The 23,306-nt window shown below is 37.4% G+C and overlaps 1 protein-coding gene across 6 annotated transcripts in view; it reads left to right on the forward strand.

Moving 5' to 3' along the window:
* Positions 1-20,472, forward strand: part of LOC135411273 (protein ELYS-like) — a 40,638-nt gene extending 20,166 nt beyond the window's left edge. For 5 of the 6 annotated variants that reach the window (XM_064648626.1, XM_064648624.1, XM_064648628.1 and 2 more), the window contains exons 16-36: positions 143-247; positions 1,259-1,352; positions 1,743-1,866; positions 1,972-2,028; positions 3,148-3,294; positions 4,052-4,239; positions 4,409-4,553; positions 4,650-4,781; positions 5,640-5,787; positions 5,873-6,023; positions 6,553-6,660; positions 7,138-7,333; positions 8,236-8,433; positions 9,688-10,111; positions 11,608-11,710; positions 12,617-12,723; positions 13,952-14,112; positions 15,168-16,974; positions 17,744-17,877; positions 18,323-18,429; positions 19,087-20,472. In XM_064648626.1, the coding sequence (XP_064504696.1) occupies positions 143-247; positions 1,259-1,352; positions 1,743-1,866; positions 1,972-2,028; positions 3,148-3,294; positions 4,052-4,239; positions 4,409-4,553; positions 4,650-4,781; positions 5,640-5,787; positions 5,873-6,023; positions 6,553-6,660; positions 7,138-7,333; positions 8,236-8,433; positions 9,688-10,111; positions 11,608-11,710; positions 12,617-12,723; positions 13,952-14,112; positions 15,168-16,974; positions 17,744-17,877; positions 18,323-18,429; positions 19,087-19,276 (4,826 nt within the window). In that variant the 3' untranslated portion in view covers positions 19,277-20,472. The remainder of the gene's footprint in view (positions 1-142; positions 248-1,258; positions 1,353-1,742; positions 1,867-1,971; positions 2,029-3,147; positions 3,295-4,051; positions 4,240-4,408; positions 4,554-4,649; positions 4,782-5,639; positions 5,788-5,872; positions 6,024-6,552; positions 6,661-7,137; positions 7,334-8,235; positions 8,434-9,687; positions 10,112-11,607; positions 11,711-12,616; positions 12,724-13,951; positions 14,113-15,167; positions 16,975-17,743; positions 17,878-18,322; positions 18,430-19,086) is intronic. The other variant, XM_064648629.1, reaches the window with a different exon arrangement.
* Positions 20,473-23,306: the final 2,834 nt, after the last annotated feature.

Below are 23,306 nucleotides of genomic sequence, written 5' to 3' on the forward strand. Positions count from 1 at the left end.
AATAGGAGAGTAATCCAGAGGGACAAATGCAAATACAGATTTCCACTGTGTTTCTTTATACTTTTTGTTTGGCCTGATAAAGGGACTTTTGTAAAAATGAGAAGAATTGCAATACAAAAATCATCTCATGCCTTTTTTTCAGGTTTTACAGACTTGACAAATAAGCAGCTGGTAACTAGCCTCATTTCTTTGTATGCACAAGTGGTCATCTGGTTCTGTCGATCCAGTCTCCTTCCTGAGGGTTTAGGTAAGCCTAAACTGTAATACCAGAATGCTTTTTTTACAGCAGAAGCACTAGCTGCATGTTTTGAACCTTTTGTTTATTGCTCAAGGTGAGCATACACGTTGGAAATGCTCTTAATTTAAATAGATTATAAATTCTATTGCCAACCTTCATTGCTTACTACCTTACAAATGCTAACATGATGCGTTCAAAAAACTGTTCCCTTTGATAGTCATTTATCTAATAGTGAACTTGAGCTTTCACTTCATGCTCTGAATGCTGCATCAGCAGTAAACTTGAAGTGGATCTTGAGACAGGAAGAAGTATTCAGACCTTCTGTCTTAGTTCTCTTTTAGCAAGGGCAGAAACAGTATTGCATTATTTGAGAGTTGGAGGTGTTAGAAATGATACGGCTTTAATAAATTTTTTGAATTAATGGCAGTGAGTGACTAGGTTTCTTTTCACAGACTCTTGTCAGTATCAACTTTTAACAACCGAAGCTTTGAGTTTCTCGGGTTCTGATAAGATTCAGTAAATAAAGCCTGAGGGAGTTGAAGATTGGACATGTGAGATCTTGGAGTAACCAGAAGATACAGATGAGATTAACAAAGACATTACAGTCTGAGAGTTGGAAACTCTCTGTCTGAGGAAGAATGATAAGAGGAACATAGAATGCAGACTAAATTAGTATTAAGGGCAAGAGATCAATAACCAATAAAAGATACAATACTAATTAACGCAGAGAATTGTGTAACTCAGAACCAATGAGTGTTAATTTCTCCTTTTCCTAAAACATATAAGTACATGAAAGTCTTGAAAGGGATATATGTAGCTGGAATGATTTGCTACATATCTCTTGCCAGAATAAAGTAATGCCTGGCTCACTAACACTTAAAAGCTAGTGTTGGAGGGTTTCATTTCTTGATAATTTTTGATGGCAGAGGCTTCTTGATGCTTGTATAACCTTCTGTCTTTTTTTGTCAGAAGTCTTAGTTGAAATACCTCTTTAACCTGCTTTTATATTATTGCCTGTAGATGATCATATGCATTTGTCTAGACCTTTCTACAATTATCCTTTGATTCAGAGCTACTATACTGGTCACCGACAGAAACTTGAGCGTTTATCAAGGTATGACTTGCAGGAAAGCTCTAGAAAAGCTTCCTCTCTTCGACTGTAGGAGGGTGGGGTTTTTTTCCACTTAAAACCCTTTGCCTATGCTTCCTTGGTTTTACACGTAATACAACAGCAAAGAAAACCTATGAACGGTCATTGCAACTTTTCTCTTGGGTTTCTACTTTAGACTCCTTTACTAATTCTTGTGACCTAAAGACCATCTTTCCTCCAACACAGAAATATCTACCATGTGCATTTCAAGCCATAATCGTGCCTGTGTGCGTGTGTCCCTTTCTTTGATTCCTAGGAAGGGGGTTTTTTGTTTTGACTGGTGGAAATCTGTTCCACTGAGAGGCTGGACTTAGTGGTTTCTTCTGTCCAAATCCTTGCTCCTTTTTGTTGCAGAGGAAAATGGGATTCTGACTGCTTGATGATTGATGGAATGGTTTCCCAGTTAGGAGACCAAGTTGAGAAGCTGTGGCAGAGAGATGAAGGAGGAACTGGGAAGTACCCACCTGCTAGTTTACATGTGAGTGTTCTGTTCACTGAAAGCACCACCACCAGCAGCAGTCCCCCAAAGCCAACGCTTTTGAAAGACAGGAGCAATAGAAAACCTTTTAATCTTTCATTTCAGGCACTGCTGGATCTCTATTTGCTGGAAAGTGTTGAAGAAAGCGACAAACATGCAATTGTATCCTTTCTTGTTTTTGTCATTGCACCTCCAGAATAGGCACATAACTGTTCTTATGTGTTTGTCATTTATATGTTTAACAATGTTTTTAAATTTATGCTTCAAACAGAATGTGAGTGAACATATTTAGTATAGAATTAAGTCCTAGACAGAAGCATTGCTTTATTTCTTTCTAGTTTGGATCTTTTCTGATTTCTTGGTTGGTTTTTTTTTAATGTTTTATTGCAAAGTCTTTTCTGATATGAGAAAACAGGTTCCCTAAAAAAAAGTTTAAGTTAAAAACCTCCCTTAGTTTTTCTCAAAATTTACCAGTTTTTAAATTTTAAGTACCCATATCTGTAGCAAATGACTGTGTGTTAGAATGGTGCACTAAAACGTGCTGCTTCAGAGCCAAAGGATTTCTAGCAGTGGTTTTCCAGTACGTGATTTTGCCAAAATCATCCATTTTCTAGCCCAGCTAACTGTGCTTGCTTTTGTTGTGTTGAAAGTTGCAGGCACTCAGAATAATAAAGAGGGAGAAGAGAACAGTCATTGGGCAGAAACCTAATTTTTAAGCTGCTAGATCATGCAGACCTGAGAGGGGAGCCTAGAGACCTGTCTTATGACTCTAACAACTGATGTCAGAAAGGGAAAATGACACTTCTAAGCGAGGGATCCACATACCATTTTAAATCCAGTTTGAATCACTCAGTGAGTGCTAAGGTGTATTGTAAGGGCACCATAATTTACACTGGAAATGAAGAAAACAAAACAGCTGTAGAATTTATTTGCTTTAATAATTAGGCATTTGACAGTCAAGTGTCCAGTTGGTAGCTCCACTGATTGAAGCAGGGACCTGAGACTATAACAGCAGTATTTAAATATCTAATGATCACCTTTTTGACTGCCTTACAGAAATCCAAGAGTGTTTCTTTCTGGCTGATCATTCAGAACAAGATTTTGTAGTTTGGACTTGATTATCTCTATATAACAGGTTACAGTAGCATAAATTGGCAAGACTAACATGTTAGTACTTTTTGCTTCCCACCATTTTTATATTCTCATTGTTTTACTAAATGTAATGTGATAAATTTTTGGTCTTACCAATTTATTTGCCTTAATTAGGGTACTCACTCTCAGACAATTTACTTGCTGTTGGATATCATGCATTCCTTTCCAAATAGAACAGAAACTTCCATCGACTCCTTTCCAACTGCCTTTGCTATCCCTTGGGGTCTCGTTAAGCTTATTCAAGGGTTTTGGCTTCTAGATCACAATGATTATGAAGTAAGTATGTAACAGTTTACTTAGATACACATTGCAGTGCAGAGCTGTAATTGATAAAATTATTTTTGAAAAATTGGTGCTTAGATATTAGGAGATACTGAAACATTAGAAGCATTTTTGTAACACTGGTGTTACAAAATGTGGAGCAGTAAGTTATGATTTGAAATTTCACTTTAACTGCTTTGGCAGGGAATTAATTAAAACAAAGGAGTAGTCAACTTTAATAATGCTTGATATTTGAATTTTCAAAGCAAGCCATCATAGGGAGTTTTCAGCAGACCAGTTGAGCACTTTCTCAAAAACAGTGTTTTGGGTACTTTAAGTATGATACCTATGATGATAGCAGCAGGATTTGAGATGGAAGATTGCAGAAGTGACTTTTCAACCTAATTCCTGTAATTCCTGATGCTGGAGGTTGTTCTTTGCCTGTCACCATATCAATAGAATGAATTTGTTTGTAGAGTATCTTCTTATTTAGTGATATATTTGTAAAAAGGAATGTTTGTGCAAAAAGATTTGTTAACTTAGAAAAGTCTGAATTCCTCCTTTTAAAATATTTGCTTTGTTCCGTATGGCTAACTGAATTTTTTCTCTGCAAATACTGAAGAATTTTAATTGACATGTCCTGGATCAAATATTTCATTAGACATCTAAGTGTGTTTAACCCACCTGCAGCCTTGCTTAAGGAAGTGTGGACTGTATGTGTGGCATGTGTGCATGTATATAGTCTGATAAACGTGATCTCTGACTTGTGCAGAATTCACTGGCCCTGCTCTTCCACCCAGCTACAATCAAAACTGTGCCGTGGCAACACACGAGAATTATTCAGTCCCTCATGTGCCAAGGAGAGCACAGGCGAGCCCTCAGGTACATCCAGATGATGAAGCCATCCATGTCAAGCAGTAGCGAAGTGCGGCTTTTCCTCACTGTGCTGTTGTCCAATAGGTAAGGAAATCTGTCCCACCGTTTTGGCATTCAGATCCTGGGAAAGGGCGAGAGGAGATAATGTGATCCTCTACATTTCCTTTAATCTTGGAATGAATACAATGACTTTGGGGCATCTTTTTGGTTATGCTGTTCCCATTCCTTTCCATCTCCCAAAAATTACCTGCAGGTGCATGGTGGAGGCTTGGGGTCTGTTGCAGCAACATACCACTAAATTAAATGTAGAAGAGCTGTTAAAGCACATGTATGAAATCTGTCAGGAGATGGGGCTAATGGAAGATTTACTGAAGCTGCCGTTCACAGACACTGAAAAAGTAAGTTTGGAGAAGACAGAAAAAGTCTGAATGGTCTGTTTGTCAAGAGAAGAGGCAGAATCCTAATAGGTTTTTGTAATGTGTTATTTCTCACAGGAGTGTCTGGAGAAGTTTTTACAGAGCAATGCTGGTGTTCAGAATCACGAATTCCTTCTAGTCCACCATCTGCAGCGTGCCAACTATATCCCTGCACTACAGCTGAATCAGTCAATGAAGGTTAATCTTATGGTAAGGGTGGAAGTCCTGTCAAGTGTGCATGCGTTTCTCTTCATGAGACTAACCAGTTTTGATAGTCCTCAGTATAAAGCCTGCTTTATTTCTTGTATCATTCTTTGAAAGACTATGAATAAATTCCTACACATCAAGTTACAGCTAAACCTAAAAGCTGAACTACTGAAAAGCTAAACCGAACCTAAACTACTGCAAAGCTGCTTTGTGAAGTTGTAGATTAAATGTTACAGACCATGGTTGACTCTACTTGAAATAGTTTGTTTGCATCTGAGGAATAAATATGTATCTTTTCTCTACCCGCCCATCTGTTCCTTCAGTTCCTCAGATCCCTATGTTGTGTATTGTTTAGACTGCAGAAGTTGTTTATGTCACTTGTTTCTGTGGATTGTAGTGTATGTTGTATGTCCTGTCTTGTTTTTGTAGCTGAGAGCAATGTGGATGCTCCACAGGTGAAATATGAATGGTGGGGTTTTAGTTGGTGGGGTTTGGGGTTTGTTGGTTTTTTTGGTGGTTTTTTGTTTGTTTACTTGCTTTGTTTTATTGGGTTTTTATTTGTTTGTTTTGGGTTTTGTTTTGGTTTGGTTTTTGTTTTGTTGTGGTTTTTGTTTTGGTTTTTGTTTGTTTTGGTTTTTGTTTGTTTGTTTTTAATTAGAGTTCGTTGGGCTTTGCTAGAACTACCAGATGAAATTGGTCTGTGCCACTGGATAGAAAACTTGCTGCGATTCTGCGCAGTGGACATATTTTACTGTATCTGTAGAGCTCATTTAGGCCCTAATTAGGAAGAGCAGAGATATTTCCATGCAATAAACTTCTTGTAAATAGTTAACTTCTTGATTTATGCATTTTGTTTGTCAGAACGATCGTGATCCTCGCTTGAGAGAAAGAGCAGTTGCCAGAAATTCTCTGTTAGACCAGTATGGCAAGATCCTTCCTAGAGTTCAAAGGAAGCTGGCTGTAGAGAGAGCTAAGCCTTACCGTTTGCCTTCATCAGTCTTAAGAGAAGGTAATTTTTAGAGGGAGGAAATATTATGGACAACCAGCCATCACTTTGATTACACAAGGCTGACATTTTTTCTCTTGCTTTACAGTGTCAAGGCCAAAGCCATTATCAACAGTAACACGACAGGCTAATGCAGGAAATGTGCACACACGAGCAACTTTCATCAGTAAAGTACTGTCCAAAATTGGAGAAGTATGGTTAGGAAATGAACAAAAACCAAACATTTCACAATATGATAGGTAAGCAGCCTTTTCACAAAGTTTAGTCTTGAGCTACATGTTTAGACAGGGAGTGAGGGGGAGAGAAAGAGCAAGAATTCTGTTAGTGTTATGTTAGTGTTTTGGTGGAAAAGTGCATGTGAATAAAGCTTTGGTTTGCATTTTTGCATATACCACATATTTAAGAATCAATCATAAATAATAGCTTTTCTGCTATGATAGTCCTATCTATACAAATATATGTATTTGCATTATGGTAAATGTGTTTACAGTGTTTAAGATAGCTGAAGCTCAAACTGTTATCACAATCAAGCAGTTGGTGTACATACGTTGATAGACTTGTTTGTGTGATCACATAGTAATCTTTTACCATTTTCTGCCCAGTTTCTGCCTTTTTTACATAAAAATAAGCAGAATTATGAAGAGCGGAAAAAAGGCTCGTAGTTGTCGGGTGATTGTCCTACAACTGATATGGTCAAATAAACTGGAATTATGGTATGTCTGGACTTTGAGGGAATGAAAGTCAGTTACATTTTCCTTTTCCTTCTAGTCCTAGAGCTACAGAACCAGCAGTCATTACACATCCTCTCCCTGGTACAGAGTTGCCCGATGCATTTCTTGGGACACCTGTTACAAAGTTTTCTCAAAAGTGTTCCAGGTATAGAAGATCTAGAGACTGTATGTTTCAAAAAGGTGTTTCTTGTATGTGTGTGTGTGTGTGTGTGTGTACTTTTTGTGTTTACCAAAGGTTCTATTGCATTTAACTTTATATCTCTTAAAGAAATCATGTCAACTTAGGGACACAATTAAGTGGAAAATGTGAAGTGTCCCTGCACTGAAATGTAGATGAGTTTGCTCCTGAACTGAGAATTAGAGCATTTGTGCAACTTAAAATTGTTGCACGAATTGTGTATCAGAGGCAGAGATTTAGGAAATTAGGTATGAAATGTAAAGAAATAATTAAAAAACACCCTAAAGTACCTGTCATTTGTTTGTGGGCCTAATGCGTCACCCCAGAAGTGAGGCTGCAACTGTATTTGTTGTTCATCAAATGTTTTTGTTCTGTATCATCTCAGATGAACACAGCATGATTTTTTTCATTTATGTTCATAGCTTAAGTTGTGTGTCTTAACAGATTGCTGGATTTGGTGGTTCGTCCTGTTCCTTCCTGTTCTGCGGCACAGGGTGAAAGCTGGCAGACACCGTGCAGAGCTTCTACTTCTTTTGTGGCATCCAGCCCACTGAAATCAAGTACACATCACTCCATCTCTCAAAAGAATTTTCCAAGAGCATCAGAGCTGAATTTACTGGAGACTCCTCTTGTGGTAAAGGTTTGTATTTTAAAAAACTGGTAGCAGCCAAGCAAAAGGAAAGCTTGTGAGCTTTGTTTAAAATTAGGCCATCAAAATATTTAACAGGAACACTGCTGGATTAAAATTGCAAGATATTTTCAGTATGCATGGGGTTATTGTATACAGTCTTTCTGGAAGCAGTAAGTTGGAAACAGTCTTGAAGAGGGAAGTTTAATTCTCAGTTAATTGCAGCAGTCACCTTGTCCCATAGCTTTGAGAAATATTGTGTTTATTCCCTGGGACAATTAATGTCTGAATTATAATCTTTTTCTTGTTATGAAATATCACCCATACCATTGAACGAGCTTCTTCCTCCTGCTTTTTAAACCCTTTCAATACTGTAAAATATTTCTGAGCTAAGAAACCTGAACATTTCTACATGAGGATGTGTAGGTGCTTTTACAGGAGTGTCACTTGATATCATGCACAGCTGATTAATTAGTGAAGAAATAAGATGTGGCTGTTGCTTTGCTGAGTTGCCATGTTGGACACAGCAACTGGAAATGCTGCCATGTAGAATAACAGTTGAAGTTGTGTGCCTTTTGGAAAAGCAATGTAGAAATTGCAAATTTACTGGGATAGAATATAACATTGCAGACAGCTAGGTGCCATATTCTTTTTTCTTCCAGAAATTAATTTGAAAAATATCTTTTTTTTTTTGTTGGCATTAAAAAAAACAAGCAAAAAGAAACATAAGAAGCATGAGGTTTTATCTTTAAAATTTTTGTACCTTTGGAAAAAAGAGTTGCAGAGGCAAAACTTTCTCCCCTCTGCTGCTATAAACCCAGTTTGTAATTTAAGCTCATACTTTTGACAACTGCAGTTTTGTGTTTTGAAGATATAACTGTTTTCAAATTAAATGTTTTTATTTCTTTTCCTAGAGAGCTAAAGTTTTGGCCACGTCTTCTTCTGGGTTTCCTGGGTTTACTCCTCAGTCTATTCTCAGGTCCAGCCTTCGCACTACACCCCTAGCAACTCCCTCGGCATCTCCAGGACGATCAGTTACTCCTCCACTACGAGCAAAGGAACCTAGAATAACTTTCAGGGAAGAGAATTCTAATGCAAAATGGACTGTTGGGGTAAGCTGGGCTGCAGTTAGTGATTTTTGCAGTTAAATGGTGTGATTTGCTTTAAAGTTTGCCAGTACTCTTTATACTGAGAATTTGGATTGCGAATTATAATGGCAGAATTTGGTCAAAAAAAGGTTGTTATGTTAGACCTTCTGTTCACGTGCCTGCAGGTTTTTTATTGTTATTCATAATAAATGTCAGGGACCTTGGTGTTTTTTACTCAGGGGTTGTTAGGACCTGTGCTTGTTCAAACTGCTAATTCAGCTTCCAGCTGTACCTTTTCAAATGGTGGTGTGGCAGGAAGGTAAGGAATCTAGATGGAGGCATTTGTTTGGGTTTGTTAAATTTCGTGAATTAAACATCTTGGCAAGCAACAAAAGTCATAAGCTGCATTGACTTCCTGCTTGTCATTTTGCAAGGCTGGGTTTACTTCAATTATGGTAAAAGAGACCCCCTATGAAGAGAGCTGTAGTGTTGTCTGTTCTCTAGCTGTAAAGTTCTCATGTTTGCTTCTTGCCTTGCACCACGGATAGCATCCATGTGGTTTTCTACTGAAGTTGGTCCATCTGACAGTGACCCCTTCTGCTCCTATAGTTGTTCTGTAGCTGGATTCCATGGTTCAGCTGGTCATGCAGTTGCCAACATAATGTACCAAAATCAGGGGCAGAAAAGGGGGCATGTTCTAAGATGTACATGTATGAGCTTTCTGTCCATGTCCTAACAAATTGTCTCAATCTGGTTGATTGTCTTTTATTGTCTGTTTTAAAGAGCTACTGAACTGTAACAAGAGGTGCTCTCTCCTGTATGAAGTTCTTACTAATAGTGGCACTGTAGCCAGATTAATTTACTTGTTCTGTGCTACAGGCATAGTGAACAGTAGCGTATTTTAGTAGTGCATATGTGTTGGGAAGGAAAGCATAACAGAGACAAGTCTTGAGTAATGATTTTATTAGGCAAAGCTGTCTTGTTGAAAACACACTGCTGAACCCAATGAACAGCCTTGAGATGACATTATAAGTAAGCACTTATAAGACTGACTTTATCTTAATTCTTTAATGTTGTGGAAACTCAATAAGCAGTCAAAAGTGTGATTAATTTTTACACTCAGCTTTAAATTTAAGATAGTGCTAGAGTGAGAATTAATTTTGTATTGCCTTTTAAGGGGACATGTGTAACTTAAAAATATCAGTATATATTTGGGGTTGTTTTTTTTCTGCTTTGACAGAAAGCATGCTCATGTTACTGATCTGAACTTTATTTTAGGTAACAGAAGATGATAAAGCACTATTTGGAGCTTCATCTGAGCATCATGATGACACGGTAGAGGTGTCTGAAAGTAGAGGTAAAACAACTCTGTTTACTCTGAGCAATGCTGGGGACAGTCATGCTGAATTGCAGGAGTCTTCAGAAAACATATCTGGAGGTAATTTGGAAAAAATGGATGTCAGCAAAGAAAATAGTAACTTCTCTGTCAGATCAGACCAAACTACTTTGGAGTATCATGATGCAAAATCACCTGGTGATTTTGAAGATGATGTCATCTTTATAGCTGCTAAACCAGCTAATTCCTCCACTGAAGAAACTGCTGATGTTCAAGAACTGGAGAAGGAAGGAGACAGTGAAATGATTGAAGATAAACCTTTCCAGATGGATCAACCAGATCCTTCGGAACCAAGAAAAGAAGGTGGTGTGTTTCATCCTATGATAATCTAAATTTCTGAATTTTTCAAATGTCTTTAGAAGATTAAGATGCTGATGAGTGCAGCAGTTAATGATGAATGTTCACAACTGTCCTAGGTTTTAAAAATTACCATTATGTTTTAAGTAATTTTTTAGGTATCCTGGACATTATGAATGTATACTTTCCTTGGCTGGCATTTTTTGTGTGTAGTTGCAGCTGAAAGGCAGCAGTGATTTGTGGGAGTTTTGAGAAGGAGACAAGTTGAAAGCTTGGGCTTCTGGTTATCTTTTAGGGGTACTTCTGTAGTCAGCAGGTTTTTTTACAGCAAGTTTAGTGTATGGCATGCTTTGACTATTTTTTTTTTCTTTTAATCATCTTATTAGTGCTCAGTTGAATAGTTTTCTTCTGGAAGTGAGTCTGCTTGTGTATCTGCTACTCATTACAGCTGTGGTTGATCATTTTGCTGGCTCAAGAGCTTATACGGCCTTTTCCAAACCTATTTCTGTTGATTTTTGATAATTCAGCTCAATTCAACTCATTGATGCCAGTCCAGCTGCAGAAGATGTGCTCATATTAGCAGGTCAGCTGGCAGATTAGAAGAGATGTAGCTCACTAGCTGGTGCGCAGTGATGAAGAGCTGGGAGTGAAAGTAGTTCAGGAACAGGGAGAAGATATGCAAACAGGTACAATCAGTGTTGGGTAAACAGCTGAGTCTGCTGAACCCTTTATAAAAAAGTTTTCCTGGGACATGTAGGCAAGTGTCAGGAGTTCTGTGCCTGAGGTCTTGAAATGGCTCATAACAGTGAGTGGGTACTCCCGTATCAGTGCATCATATGCATGCTGATTCAGTCGTAAGTCTGAGATGGTTCTGGAAGATCCTGAGGAGTGATTGTTGCTGTTGAAGTTCCTCAGCTCCTTTTCTTATTCAATAACAGGAATGCTCAAATACAGACTCTGTGTACATTGGTAAAAAGGATTCACCAGATCTGAAATTTTTAGTAAGATAGGTCAAAACATTTGGCTGTCCTATTTTAACAGTCTTGGATTTGGACAAGAAATCAAAGATGCTTTTCATTAAAACTAGTAAGGTACTAATCACTAAATAATAATCTTATAAAGAAACTTTGTCTTTGCATTCTTGTAAAGAGGAGAAATGGAGTAAGGAAAGAAAGAAGTGCTGGAATGAGAGAAATATCCAAAGGAAAAAAAACTTTCTACCCAATTTTAAGAAGGAGAGATATTTTCTGAAGTTTTTATGTATTAGTAACATAGCAAGTTTAGTTTGTAAACAGAATTAGCAGTGGTCGTTTTGTTTTCAGGACTGAAATTATGCATCAGGCTTCTTGTACTGGAAAGAAGAATTCAGACCGTCTGCATTATTTTGTTAAATCACCATCCTAGATGAAATGCATAAAGGATCACTTTAAAATCATATGAGCATTTTAAAATTAAAAATGATGTTAAGTACAACAAGGAAGTAATGCATCTGTTCGTTTTTGTAGGATTTGTGGAAGAATCAAATACTGAATGTCTTACACTTCCCGAGGATGATAAATTGATGTTTAAAGCTGCTGAGGCCACTACTTTTGGGGCTACAAATGAAGGGTGAGCTTACGAAATAGATACGTCTTTGGGTTCACACAAAATATAACTGCTGGCTTTTCTGTGTTTGAAAACTGTGATTTTGACCTGGGATTGGTTCTTTTCTGTGTTCTTATATATAGGGGCCTTGTCTGTTCCATTCTGTCTGTGAGCAAAAGTAATCTGGCATGAATTTAATGCACATTGACTAGCTGTCAGTTTGAGCCTCGTTTCTCAAATTGTTGCAGACTAAAGGATGACGATAAAGACTTCATTCAACAGACTATATAAACCTTATTGCTGGTTGAGGCTTACTGAGTGGATACTGTGAACATAAGCCCTGCTTTTGTCTGAAAATTATGTAGTTAAAAATTAATCCTGAGATTCCTGTAACTTCAGTGAGTTTATTCTGGAGTTTGAGTGCTTTCTGGCAATATTTTATACACTTAATTTCTGTTTTCTGGGTGTGCTCAATTAGCATTTGTTTTTTTATGGAAAGGGAAGCAGTTTTCTCACCAGGTACTTTAAAAGCTGGAGGTGCTTAGTGATAAAGACAGAACGTTGGCAATGAAATAACCTTTAATTTCAAATGGTAACTTACACTGGTAGAGACTTCTGTTCAGTTTGTTCTGAACCTCTGTTATAGTAGTTGCCCACTTTCTACAGAAGTACTATATTATTCTTTAACACAACTCTGTTGTTATATTATTATCTAGTGTTCGGTAGCTGGGAAGAATGGGAAGTACTTGATTCGTTCCGTAAAATGAGTCACAAATTGAATGTAAATATGTTGGTAAAGGAATTTCTAATTTTTCTTGAGTTTTTTCTGGCTTGAAACTTGAAGATTTTATAGTGAGAAAGTAACTTGTAAAGCTCTTCAATGTTTGTTTTCAAGAGTTATGATGAATTCCTTTCTTTCTGTTCATGAAGTGAAACAAACTACCGGGAGTCTGAAATGACCTCTTCATCAGAAGAAAAAGCCATAGCAGTTGCAGCAAATCCACAGCTCTCTGAGTTCCTGGAGACAGACAGTGAATGTATGTACAGTATGTTGGAGGTGTTCTGTGAGTTAAGGTAGCAGAACTCCTGAAGTAAAATGTGTAGTTTGTGATACCACTACAGGTGTCTCAGATTGAAGTAGTACAGTAGCATATTACTGTCAACTTTCATTAAACTATAGAGACAATACCCTCCCTAAAGAAAGCCCTTGTAGAAGATGCATAGTGAATCATCCTGCTCTTGATCAAGATGCTGAGAATGCTGGTAGAACTTAAAGTATTATAAGGAGAGATCAGTATTTATTTTAATGTTGTACACCACTACTAATTTGTGTGCCATGGGATCTGCTGAGTTACTGTTTTAAAAGTTGATGCATCCTCAGTACTCAGACCGAAGAAACTGTCTACCAGCATGCCTTTCTGGCCACCTTTTCCTCTCTTTTTTTGCCTGTGGACTTGACAGCTGATTTTCTCCTTCCTCTTTCTTACTGTGGGGCTGCATTCTTTAACAGGTATATAGTTGTTGTGATTTAAACACAGTTGTTAACTAAGGCCCAAACAGCTGCTCACTCATTTACCTCAGAGTGGAATGGGGGAGAGAATTGAAAAGCTAAAGGTGAGAAAACTTGTGGATTGAGATAAAGACAGTTTAATAGGGAAAGCAAAAGTCTTGCATGCAAGCAAGGCAAAACAAGGAATTAATTCACCAGTTCCTCTCTTCAGTCAGGTGTTCAGCCATCTACAGGAAAGCAGGGCTCCACTGTGTGTAATGGGAAGACAAGTGCCATAACTCCAAATACTACCTGCTTCCTTCCTCTTTCCCCTGCCTTTTATGGTGAGCATGATGCCATGTGGTATGGGATATCCCTTAGGTCAGTTGGGGTCAGCTGTCCTGACTGTATCCCCCCCCACTGCGAACTTGTTTTGCACCCACAGCCCACTTACCGATGGGGTGGGGTGAGAAGTAGAAGAGGCTTTGGCTCTGTGTAAGTGCTGCTCAGCAGTAACTAAAAACATCCCTATGTCATCAACACTGTCTTAAGCTCAAATCCAGAACACAGCAATACCAGCTACTATGAAGAAAATTAACTCTATCCCAGCCCAAATCAGCTCAATAGTTATGGCTTCTAGTTTTTGGAGAAAGCCCAATATATGTGACAGGATGGAGAACTGTTTTGTTGGCTCCTGCTCCCTCTGTTATTTCCTGTTGATTAAACTTGTGTCATTTATATAACAGTTAAGTTAAAATGACATAAATCTCTTCCAGCTGTGATAAGTATCCTTGACAGTGAGGATGTGGTCAGTACACATTCAGAAAATCACCTCGAGGGGAAGTGTGTGGATTTACCTGAAGAATGTAACCCTGAAGCAGCTGAAGTTGAAAAAGTCCCTGTTTCTAATAGTCTTCCTAAAACTGAGGAAATTCATGTAAGTAAATTAATTTCCCATTTTCTACAAAATAGAAAAGAGTTTTCAAATTGAGGACAGATCTGTTTTACTGGCAATTAGAAGGCACACAAAAATGTCTCAGTTTCTTTAGCTGCTTGACATGAGTTAAAACCTCATTACATGTACTTTTTTTCACTTGTGCGTTTTCTGTTCCTGTAACATAGAATAGAACCTGTCAAGACGTAGGCCTTTGAGGGCTATATTAGTACAAAATAAATGCCTGAACTGTTTTTCAAAATAACCCTGCATTCATTTGGTTTACTGAAATTCAAGCATTTTTTGTTTGACTTAAAAAGAAATAGTTTTAATGTTAAAAACGATAAGAAAGCTTCTTGATACGAGGAGCCGTTTACCGAATGACAAAATTATGTGGGAATCAAACTCACTTTGAGACTGATTTAGGTGCTTAGGTCCTTTACTATTTGTTCCTTCTTAACACAAACAGAATTCCCAGTAATGAGCTCATTTTGGTGTCAAGATATTTCTTCATGAGATGGAGGTATTTAGAATGTGTTATCTCGTGCAATGCAAGTGACTCCTTCAAGTGCAGTGTTGACTTTCTGCATGTGATACCTGGCCAGTCTGACTAACTGTTGCAGTTACACCTATCATGACCAAAACTTTGAACTCCAGGGACATAATTGTGTTTTACCCTGTCAGACACAGAGTGGATCACTCTTGTGGGTGTGGAGTAGTGCAGAAGGCACTGCAATGTGATGATCAGTGCCAGTTGCATACACACCTTGTGTTGTAAAACTGCCCACTGTCCATGGGCGGTGGCACATTGCTAGTCCTGAATGGAAATACCAGAAAGGGAGCCTGTGAATTGCATACACTGACTGCTCTGATCTCTGCCCCTTAAATGAATGAACTTTCATCTCTAGTAGAGAGTACATTGTATGTTTCTAACTTTACATTCAGTGGTGACCTGAAAGAAAAAGCAGCTTTTCACTGTCTTCAGTTTCATCTAGCTCAGTGTGAAGTTAATCTGTCTGATAAGGAATAAAGTATTAACAGACATTTTTTAACTTCAGGTTATTGAAGATACTTCAGAACCACCACCTGAAACATCACCATATAGTGAACTAGATCCATCGGGCAGTCTTCATTATAGCTATGAAAATATAGAGCAACAGTTTGCATGTGATTTGCCTGATAATAAAGATAGTGAATGTGATGCAGCTGAGGGAGATGGAGACCTTTTTCTGTCTCAGAGTAGTTTTAGCTTAGTTTTGGAAGGAGAAGAAGGTGAAGCAGAGATGGGAGATCCTACATTAGTAGATGCTTGTAAACCAGAAGGCACAACAGTGGAGGAAAAACCTGTGACCAATTTAGGAAATACTGAAAGCCAAGAACATGTTACAAACTCAGTGTCCACTGTAACTGGTGATCAGGAATCTCAAAATACTGCAGAGTCATTCCCATATGTGCCTGAACCCATTAAGGTTGCTATTGCTGAGAACTTACTGGATGTAATCAAAGACACAAGAAGTAAAGAATTTACATCTGAAGTTGTAGAACAATCTATTCATGAAACTATAGGTAAAAAGGTAACTAGATTCCAGAAGGCAAAAGCTTTCTTAACACCTGTGCCAGAAGGAGTGGAAGAGGAAACCAGCAGACATCAAGTAGAGTATGCCATTGCTCCAAGAACACGCACAAGGGGACAACTGAGTAGAAGTCTAAGTATTCTGTCAGCAGACCCTCAGCAACTACTGAAGACAGACACACCAGTTCCATTTGGACTATCTCCTCGGAGAAGTACCAGGCGAACAAAAGAAGCATCTGAGACTTCCAGTCTTCAAACAGAGGAAAATCTTCAAGAGGAGCAAATACTTGCAATGCCCGTTACTCCTAGGAGAGGTAGGAAACCTAAACTGACTCATTTAGAAAAAACAGAAAGCAGCCATTCTGATGGACAAACCTCGTCTGACACTACACAGTCCATAGCTGTTACTCCAAGAAGAAGATTAAGAAGAGCAAAGGAAGCTGCATCTGAACTCTCAGAAGAGGCTAATGAGGAAATGTCTCTTGCTGAAGGTAGCATTATTACCTCTTCTACTTCCAAAAGGATTAGAGGAGGAAAAGCTTCAGCTGGAGATCCAAAAACTGGTGAGACTGACAGTGATCGTAAGATAAAACCAGCAGTCAGTCCCAGTAGAAGTGCAAGAAAACCGAAAAGCTTTAATTCACAGTTTACTGAAAATACTGTTCAGGATCAAGAGGTGCAGCCTAGTGACCAACTCCTTTTACCTGTGCCAACTAAAAGAGGCAGAAGAAGAAAGATGAGTTCTTCAGAAGTTTCAGAAAATTCTGATCTTGATCTGTCTAAATCATCGCTTCCTCAAACAGAATTTAAACTTCCTGCCACTCCTAGAAGAAGTGCTAGGAAGGGGGCACAAAATCTTATGGCAGACACAGAGTCTACCTCTACTCAGGAAGACATAAATTCAGGTGGGAAAGTAGAAGTCCTTGATACTCCTAGGAAAAGAACTAGAAGAGTGCCACATGAGAAACCAGAAAAAACAGATGCTCATGAGCAAACACCTGCACAGCCAAGTGAGGAGCCAACCACACCCAGGACTACAGTAAGGACAGGGCGTCGGGGCAGAAAGAGGCGATCAATGTCGGAGGAGGCCCTCCCGCAGGGACCTGATGGCAGTCCTTTGCTGCTTGAAGACATAAACCCATCAGGACATGATCAGACATTGAGAGCTCTAACAGATCGTGTTACAAGAACCAGATCCCGCAAAACTGCCATGCATCAGAAACTGACTGTTGAGGAAAATGAGTCTTTTCATTTCTCTCCTCCTCTCACAAAGCTGACAAAGAAATTTGAAGGTAGGTGCGCTGTATTTGTACACAAAATAGGACACATGCCTCTTCTTTAAACCACAGAATACAGACTGTGAGGATGGTTTTAAGAATCGTAAGGAATGTAAGCATGCAAAAAAAAAAAATTTGGCTAGAGGCATTTTTTTTTTTGACTGAACTCTACATGACTACCTGGTTAATTCTAGTGGAACTAAGAGGTTATGAGGCTGATCTAAGCACTGAAATGAAATTTAAGCTGAATTTTTGTTTTTGTCAGTTTTGAAAACCAGGGGTTATCTGTGAATATGTGATTGCTATGCCATCCCTTCCCCTCAGCAGAGAAATAAAGGAGCCATGCTTCCAAATTCTGTTCAGTTTTGAAGTTCAAATTGCATCTTGCAATAAACTGTACAGCTGTTAAATTATGTGATTGTTTTTCATGGGCATATACTTTGTCAGCAAAATTAGTGTGCATAGGAATATCTTAATTAGAGTATATGATAAATTTTTTTGAGATGTGTAAGGGCTGTTGGTGCTTTTGAGCATGATGTCTTTCATTATATAAGTGCACGTAAAATCACTACACTGGCTTAGTTTTGTTTCACAATTTGCTGTAAAAGAATGGATCCCAAGGGGCAGTTACTGGCAGAAAAATACCTTTGCATGGAGAGTTTATAAACCTGATTGGATCTTTTGTTTCAGGAAGCTATTGTGCTCCTTTTTATCAGCTGTAATTTAACATTACTGTCCTTCATGTATAACGTGTGTGCATGCTGACAATGCATTGTCATTTTAGCTGAAAAAGCAGACCAGCCTGTGCAGTTAAAGGATTTAGACCCGGATTTGTCTTCTCAGTTCGTCTTTTCACCCCCTCTTTTGAGGTCAAGAAGAAAAGATGTATCTAGCATTTCCCGAATCGTGAAAGAACCAGTAAGTAAAAGCTCTAGTTGTCCGATGTTCTTGATTTTTGCTCTGTACCACTTTTTGAGATCATACTTTGCAATGTTTTGCCTTATTCCTTGGAAACTTATCTAAAAAGAGAGCTTTAATTGAATCAGCTAAACAATTTATTTTTTTCTTTATGAAAACTAGCTACAAAAATCAGTTTTGAATCAACGTAAGTCAGGAATTGATAAAAACTTTTGAAGGCACAGTGGCTTTCTTTAAACTTACTTGGTATGTTTTCTGTTAATTTCAGAATTTGAACTTTTAGGATGGTAAAATAATTTGAGATGGAAAGTTTGTTTTTGCAGAGGGTAACTAATACTTTTGGAAATAACATTATAATGACTTCTTAATGAAATAAACATTCATTTTTGTTCTGTAGAAGTGTACGAACTTGTTCCTGAGTAACATTTTTGTTGCCTTAACATAGGAGCTTCCAACTAAAGAGGAGGAGGATACCAAATCCATAGAATCTGGGGGAAAGCAAAAATTGAAGAGAGCTAGAACTACAAAATCAAAAATTAAGAAAGCAAGCAAGTATGAAATTATTTTTAAATAGTTATTTGCATTTCTTTATTGTCACAGTGATTCAGCTGTCAAGCACCTAACTACTACTTCCTCACTTGTTCGTGCAGTTCTCCTCTGACTTTATGAGCCTGTCCAGCTTGCTGGTTTAACAGGCACCTTTTTCCCCATTTAAGGGTTTGGTTTTCTGATGGAAATGGAAGAGGGAGGGGATAGAAAAGGGCCCCTGGATACTAATCATTGCAATAATGTCATGCTCTTAATTCACTCTTAATTAATTGTCTTAATTCACCTTATGAAACCACACTCTTACGGTCTTTAGTTCCCCATACAAGGCAGGAAGGAGCCAGACAATAAGTGAATGGAACTTTTTGTTTCTGGACATGTTTCCTGATTCTTTCTGGAAAACTCTTTGAGGACAATTTGCCTCTTAAAAGCTGGGACAGGGAGCTCTAAAAGCTCTTATGAATAGTGACCAAGAATGCTTGGGACAGTCTGGTAAGGAATTAAAGCAAAATGAAACTTACTTAGTACCTTTTAATTCTGTCTACAAAGAAGCCAATGAATATTTTTCGGCATTAATTTTGTAATTCCATGGTATTTTTTTTTTTCCTCTACTAAATACTGTTGGTCTTAAAAAATTGATTTGATACTTACCTTTCTTTTCAGAACCACAAAAGAATGTTCTTGGTCACCTCCACCTGTGGAAGTAAAATTCATCTCTCCTTTTGCAACTCCAGTAGATGGAACAAAAAGCAAACAGAAAGAAACCACAGATGCAGCAGGGAAGACTCTAAGAAAGAACAAAAAAAGACTGTCTAATTTTCCAAAGCCAGTTTTGCGCCGGAAGATGCTGTAACTGTTTTTTTAAAGTTTATAATGTACACCACTGTTTGTAAAGTCATCAAAATTGTGTGAATTAGTAAAAAGAAGAAAAATCATCTAATTTGGAAGAGATAATTTATATAAATTATTGTAAAATTTCATAAAAATGGTCTTCAGTAAGTAACTCCATATGGAGTGTGATTTCCTCAGTCAATGCAGTTTTCTATTTTATATTAAGACTTCATACATTTATATAATATGTAAATACAGCTTATTTTAGGAATGTTAAATAAAAATGTATACTTCACAATGTGCTTACTGTCTGATAGCTTTTTGAGGGAATATTGGGTTGAATGACCTGTATTGCTCAGAACTTTTAATGTTGGTTTGTGGGAGTTACAGACCCTCAAAAGTAATTCCAAAAGCTTTTGAAAGGTTTGTTTAGAATTCCTATAACAAGTAAACATTTTAAACATACTAGTTTAAATTTTAGAAATTATGTTTGACCTTCAGGTACAAATAATTGGACTCGCAATACAAACTGGTAATTCCTTATGTTCACGGTTAAGTTGTACTGTACTGAAGTCAGAATGTAAACAATTGTGTTTTAAGCTGTGCAATATTTTTTTGTATTTGTCTTAAACTTTGGGAGAGCTGCTCTTTAGTTCATAAAACTAGATCTCACCTCAGATGTTTTGCTATTTCTTACAGTTTGTTGTCAGCAAAAAATTAACTGTATAGATGGTGTGATGCTTACAATAGCATATCAAATTTGAAGAAATACTACCCACATACTTTGAAATTTGAGCCAAAATTATTTTCATAATGTTAATATGAATGCTACTATAATTGAAATACTTACTGTCTGTAAACATATTTTGCAGTATTTGAGGCCTGCATATCACAGCACTGAAAACTTGATGGAAAAGCTAATATAATAGTCTGAAAAAGGTACAAAAATGTACAGAAATCTTAGTTACAAACCATATTTTTGAATAATTATTTCATTAACAGTCTTTGGTTAAGGAGTAAATGTCCCTATAAAGCTTCAATTTGTATAAATAAAGTCACAAACCTATTCTTTTAAAAGCAGACATGGAAGTACTATTTTCATGTGCAGTCTTTTAGACAATGGATTATTTTTCTGTATGTTAATTTATATATGGATGCAACTTTGAAGACTACAGAATGGTGGAACCTGATATTAAACTTTTCAATTAGTAAAAACTACTACAGTTACTCTAAGACATAATTTATTTATTAACTAATAGCTTGTACATAGTGAATGAATGTATTAATAATAGACTAAGCTTGTAAAAGAAGATTGTTCTGGGGCCATGATTTTTCTATCAGAACAGGTCATTCTAGAGAATGACCTGCAATGCACTTGACTATTTTTCTCCTTGGAGGAATATTCATGACTGAATGAAAACTTTAAAAAATGTCAGATGTTTCAAGTGTGAAAGTTGCAGTTTGGATGAGACCTTTCACTCAGGTTAGTAATTATTTTCTCTGAGTATTCTGTACTTGAATGACAGTATAAATATGGTCAGAGGAGGAGAGGGAAGTTCTAGCAATATTTTTTTTTTATCTACATTGTACAGAAATGCAGCAAATAGCTCAGAAAATAAGGTAAAAAGTCAAACTTTCAAAACTGAAAGAGAATATAGATTGCAAATCAGATTATGTTTTGTGTAGTACACAAGAGTATTTATAAAATACTCCAGTTCCTGTTAAATGGAATTTTCTGATATAATCCTAGTGAAGATTACTTAATAGGGTTTTAACATGTTTCTGTCATATACTTACATATATGTATATTTTTTGTATGAAAATCAATTAGAACAGATGAAAACATTACCTAAATACTGTTTAGCCTCTTTCTTTGCATCAGCTAAATTCTCATTTGGCTGTACTTAGGAAGAAAGCAAACAATAACAATAAAAAGACAATTGGCATTAGGTTTAATAACTCCCTAAAGGTTCGTAATTTTCTAGTAATTTTTTAGTTTGAAGGAATGTTAATTATATGTTAAAATGTTTTACTCCTTTTTTTCCCCCTTTTTTTTTTTTTGGTGATTTGGATTCGGTGCATTGTTCTCCAGTGCTCACCACTTTCCCCAAGGATGGGTTTAAAAAGGAGTGTGAGCATAATGTGTAACAAGGAATGAGAGTTCAGAAATTTGAAGGACATAGGAGGAAATGGAAGCAAAAACAGACACTGAATTTCTAGTATGAGCCTGAGAAAGGGAAAAGCTAGCTAACAGTGTTAAGATGGCAACTCAAGGATGGGTTTCTAATGAAGTGGAGAAAACAGATTTTATGTGGGTGCTTTTTGTGTAGGCTTGCTACAAGTATGCATAGGGTGAGTGGAAGAGATGATTTGCAGATGTTTGCATGTGTATCTGAGAGGAAGATAATATTCGTAGTGCCAGAGAAGGGTGTGAGGGGCCTGTGAAAGGAAGAGGTGATGCACTGTTGTGGATGCATGCAGAAGGCTGTAGGGGCACAGAGTGGCAGTTTTCTTGCAAACAATGAGAATTTCACGGGAGCTATTCAATACAGCTCATCACTAAATAGAGCATAGAAATGTTTCAGTGGAAATGGTTCCCTGCATTACCTCAGAGAGTTAACACAAATATTCCTAAGACCTTTTTCCTTCAAATGTTTAGAAGTTAAGGCTGATGAAAGTATTCTTTCCAGGTTATAACACAAAGGAGAGTTAAAGTGAATCTATTTTACTTTTGATAGCTACTTGGTGCGTAAAGTGCTAATTGATTCACATTGACTTTGCTTATTAGCCTTAATATTTGTACATTCCCAATGTGCAGATAAGGGCACAGATAACTAATGTAATCTCCTATCAGAACTTCCTCTCATGGAAGACTACTCTCAGGGTTGTTAGCACAATATTTTTTTTATTTGCTGCAATTTCATCACTTCCCATGTGATTACTTCCCATGTAATGAATCATAAATAGCTAATAGTTGTTGATTTCTGGTGGGAAAAGAGAAGCTACAGGCAGAAACCATTCCATAGGTTCTCTTGAATAGTTAAACAGTGCTTGTAACTGATTAGTTTAGGCCAATCTGAAAATTCTAAAATGACAGAATTTTAGATAATAGGGTAGCATTTGTTTCCTCTTTTGTTTGTACTTTTGTCTTCTGTGCAAAACTTCTGGGTTACCATTCTAGGAATGCTTTTTTCATCAAAGTAGTCAAGATAATGAGTCTGTTTGATATGCTTGGAGATAAATGTACTGTGGTTCCTTTTGAATTAAAGCTGTCCTAAAATAAAATGCATTTTCCGATGCACTGGGCTGTGTGGATGACCAGTATGTGTGAGGCAGAGGCAAAGATGCAAGTTGTGGTTATTTGCTGAATGATGTGTCCATTCATTCAGGTCAGTTACTCCTTGTCTGTCATGGTTCAAGAGCTGGCTTATCCCACAGCAGTCATTGATGTGTTGTGCATTCTGCGGAACTTGGTTTAAATCCAGGCGAAAACATGAATTATTAATGAATGACTGGTGGCTTGTATTTTGATACTATAATTGGGATTTTAATAACAGAAGGATGCAGGAGGTAGGTGTGTGATTTCTGTAAAAATGAACAGCACAAGCATATACGACCTCAGGAATCCAGGGCACAGGAAAATCTTTACTTTTGATCTGACCTTTTGGGGCTTCTGATCGTGGTGTCTTTCCTAAAGGACAAGAATGGCATGCTCATCTCAGCAGGATCCAGCAGTCACACAGGCCAGGTAAGATTTTACTCAAAGAACCAACTAAAGTCAGTTTTAGCTAATATACTGTTGTAGACTTTTTTAATATCTCCTTATTAACATTCATGTAAATATAATGCAAATGTCTGGTGTTTACCTGTTTACTGGTTTGAAGTATTACCTAGATGTTATCTACATTTCTGACATCCTGCAACTCAGTGCTACTTTCAAGCATGTTTGCAAATCTTGATTTGTAATTTAAACTCTTAGTGGGGACACTCCTACTGGACAGCAGTGCTTGCACATCTATGAAGAGGATGCACTTGGTGGTTTGTTTTGGTTT

This window comes from Pseudopipra pipra, chromosome 3, assembly GCF_036250125.1.
Source record: "Pseudopipra pipra isolate bDixPip1 chromosome 3, bDixPip1.hap1, whole genome shotgun sequence".
NCBI lineage: Eukaryota > Metazoa > Chordata > Aves > Passeriformes > Pipridae > Pseudopipra > Pseudopipra pipra.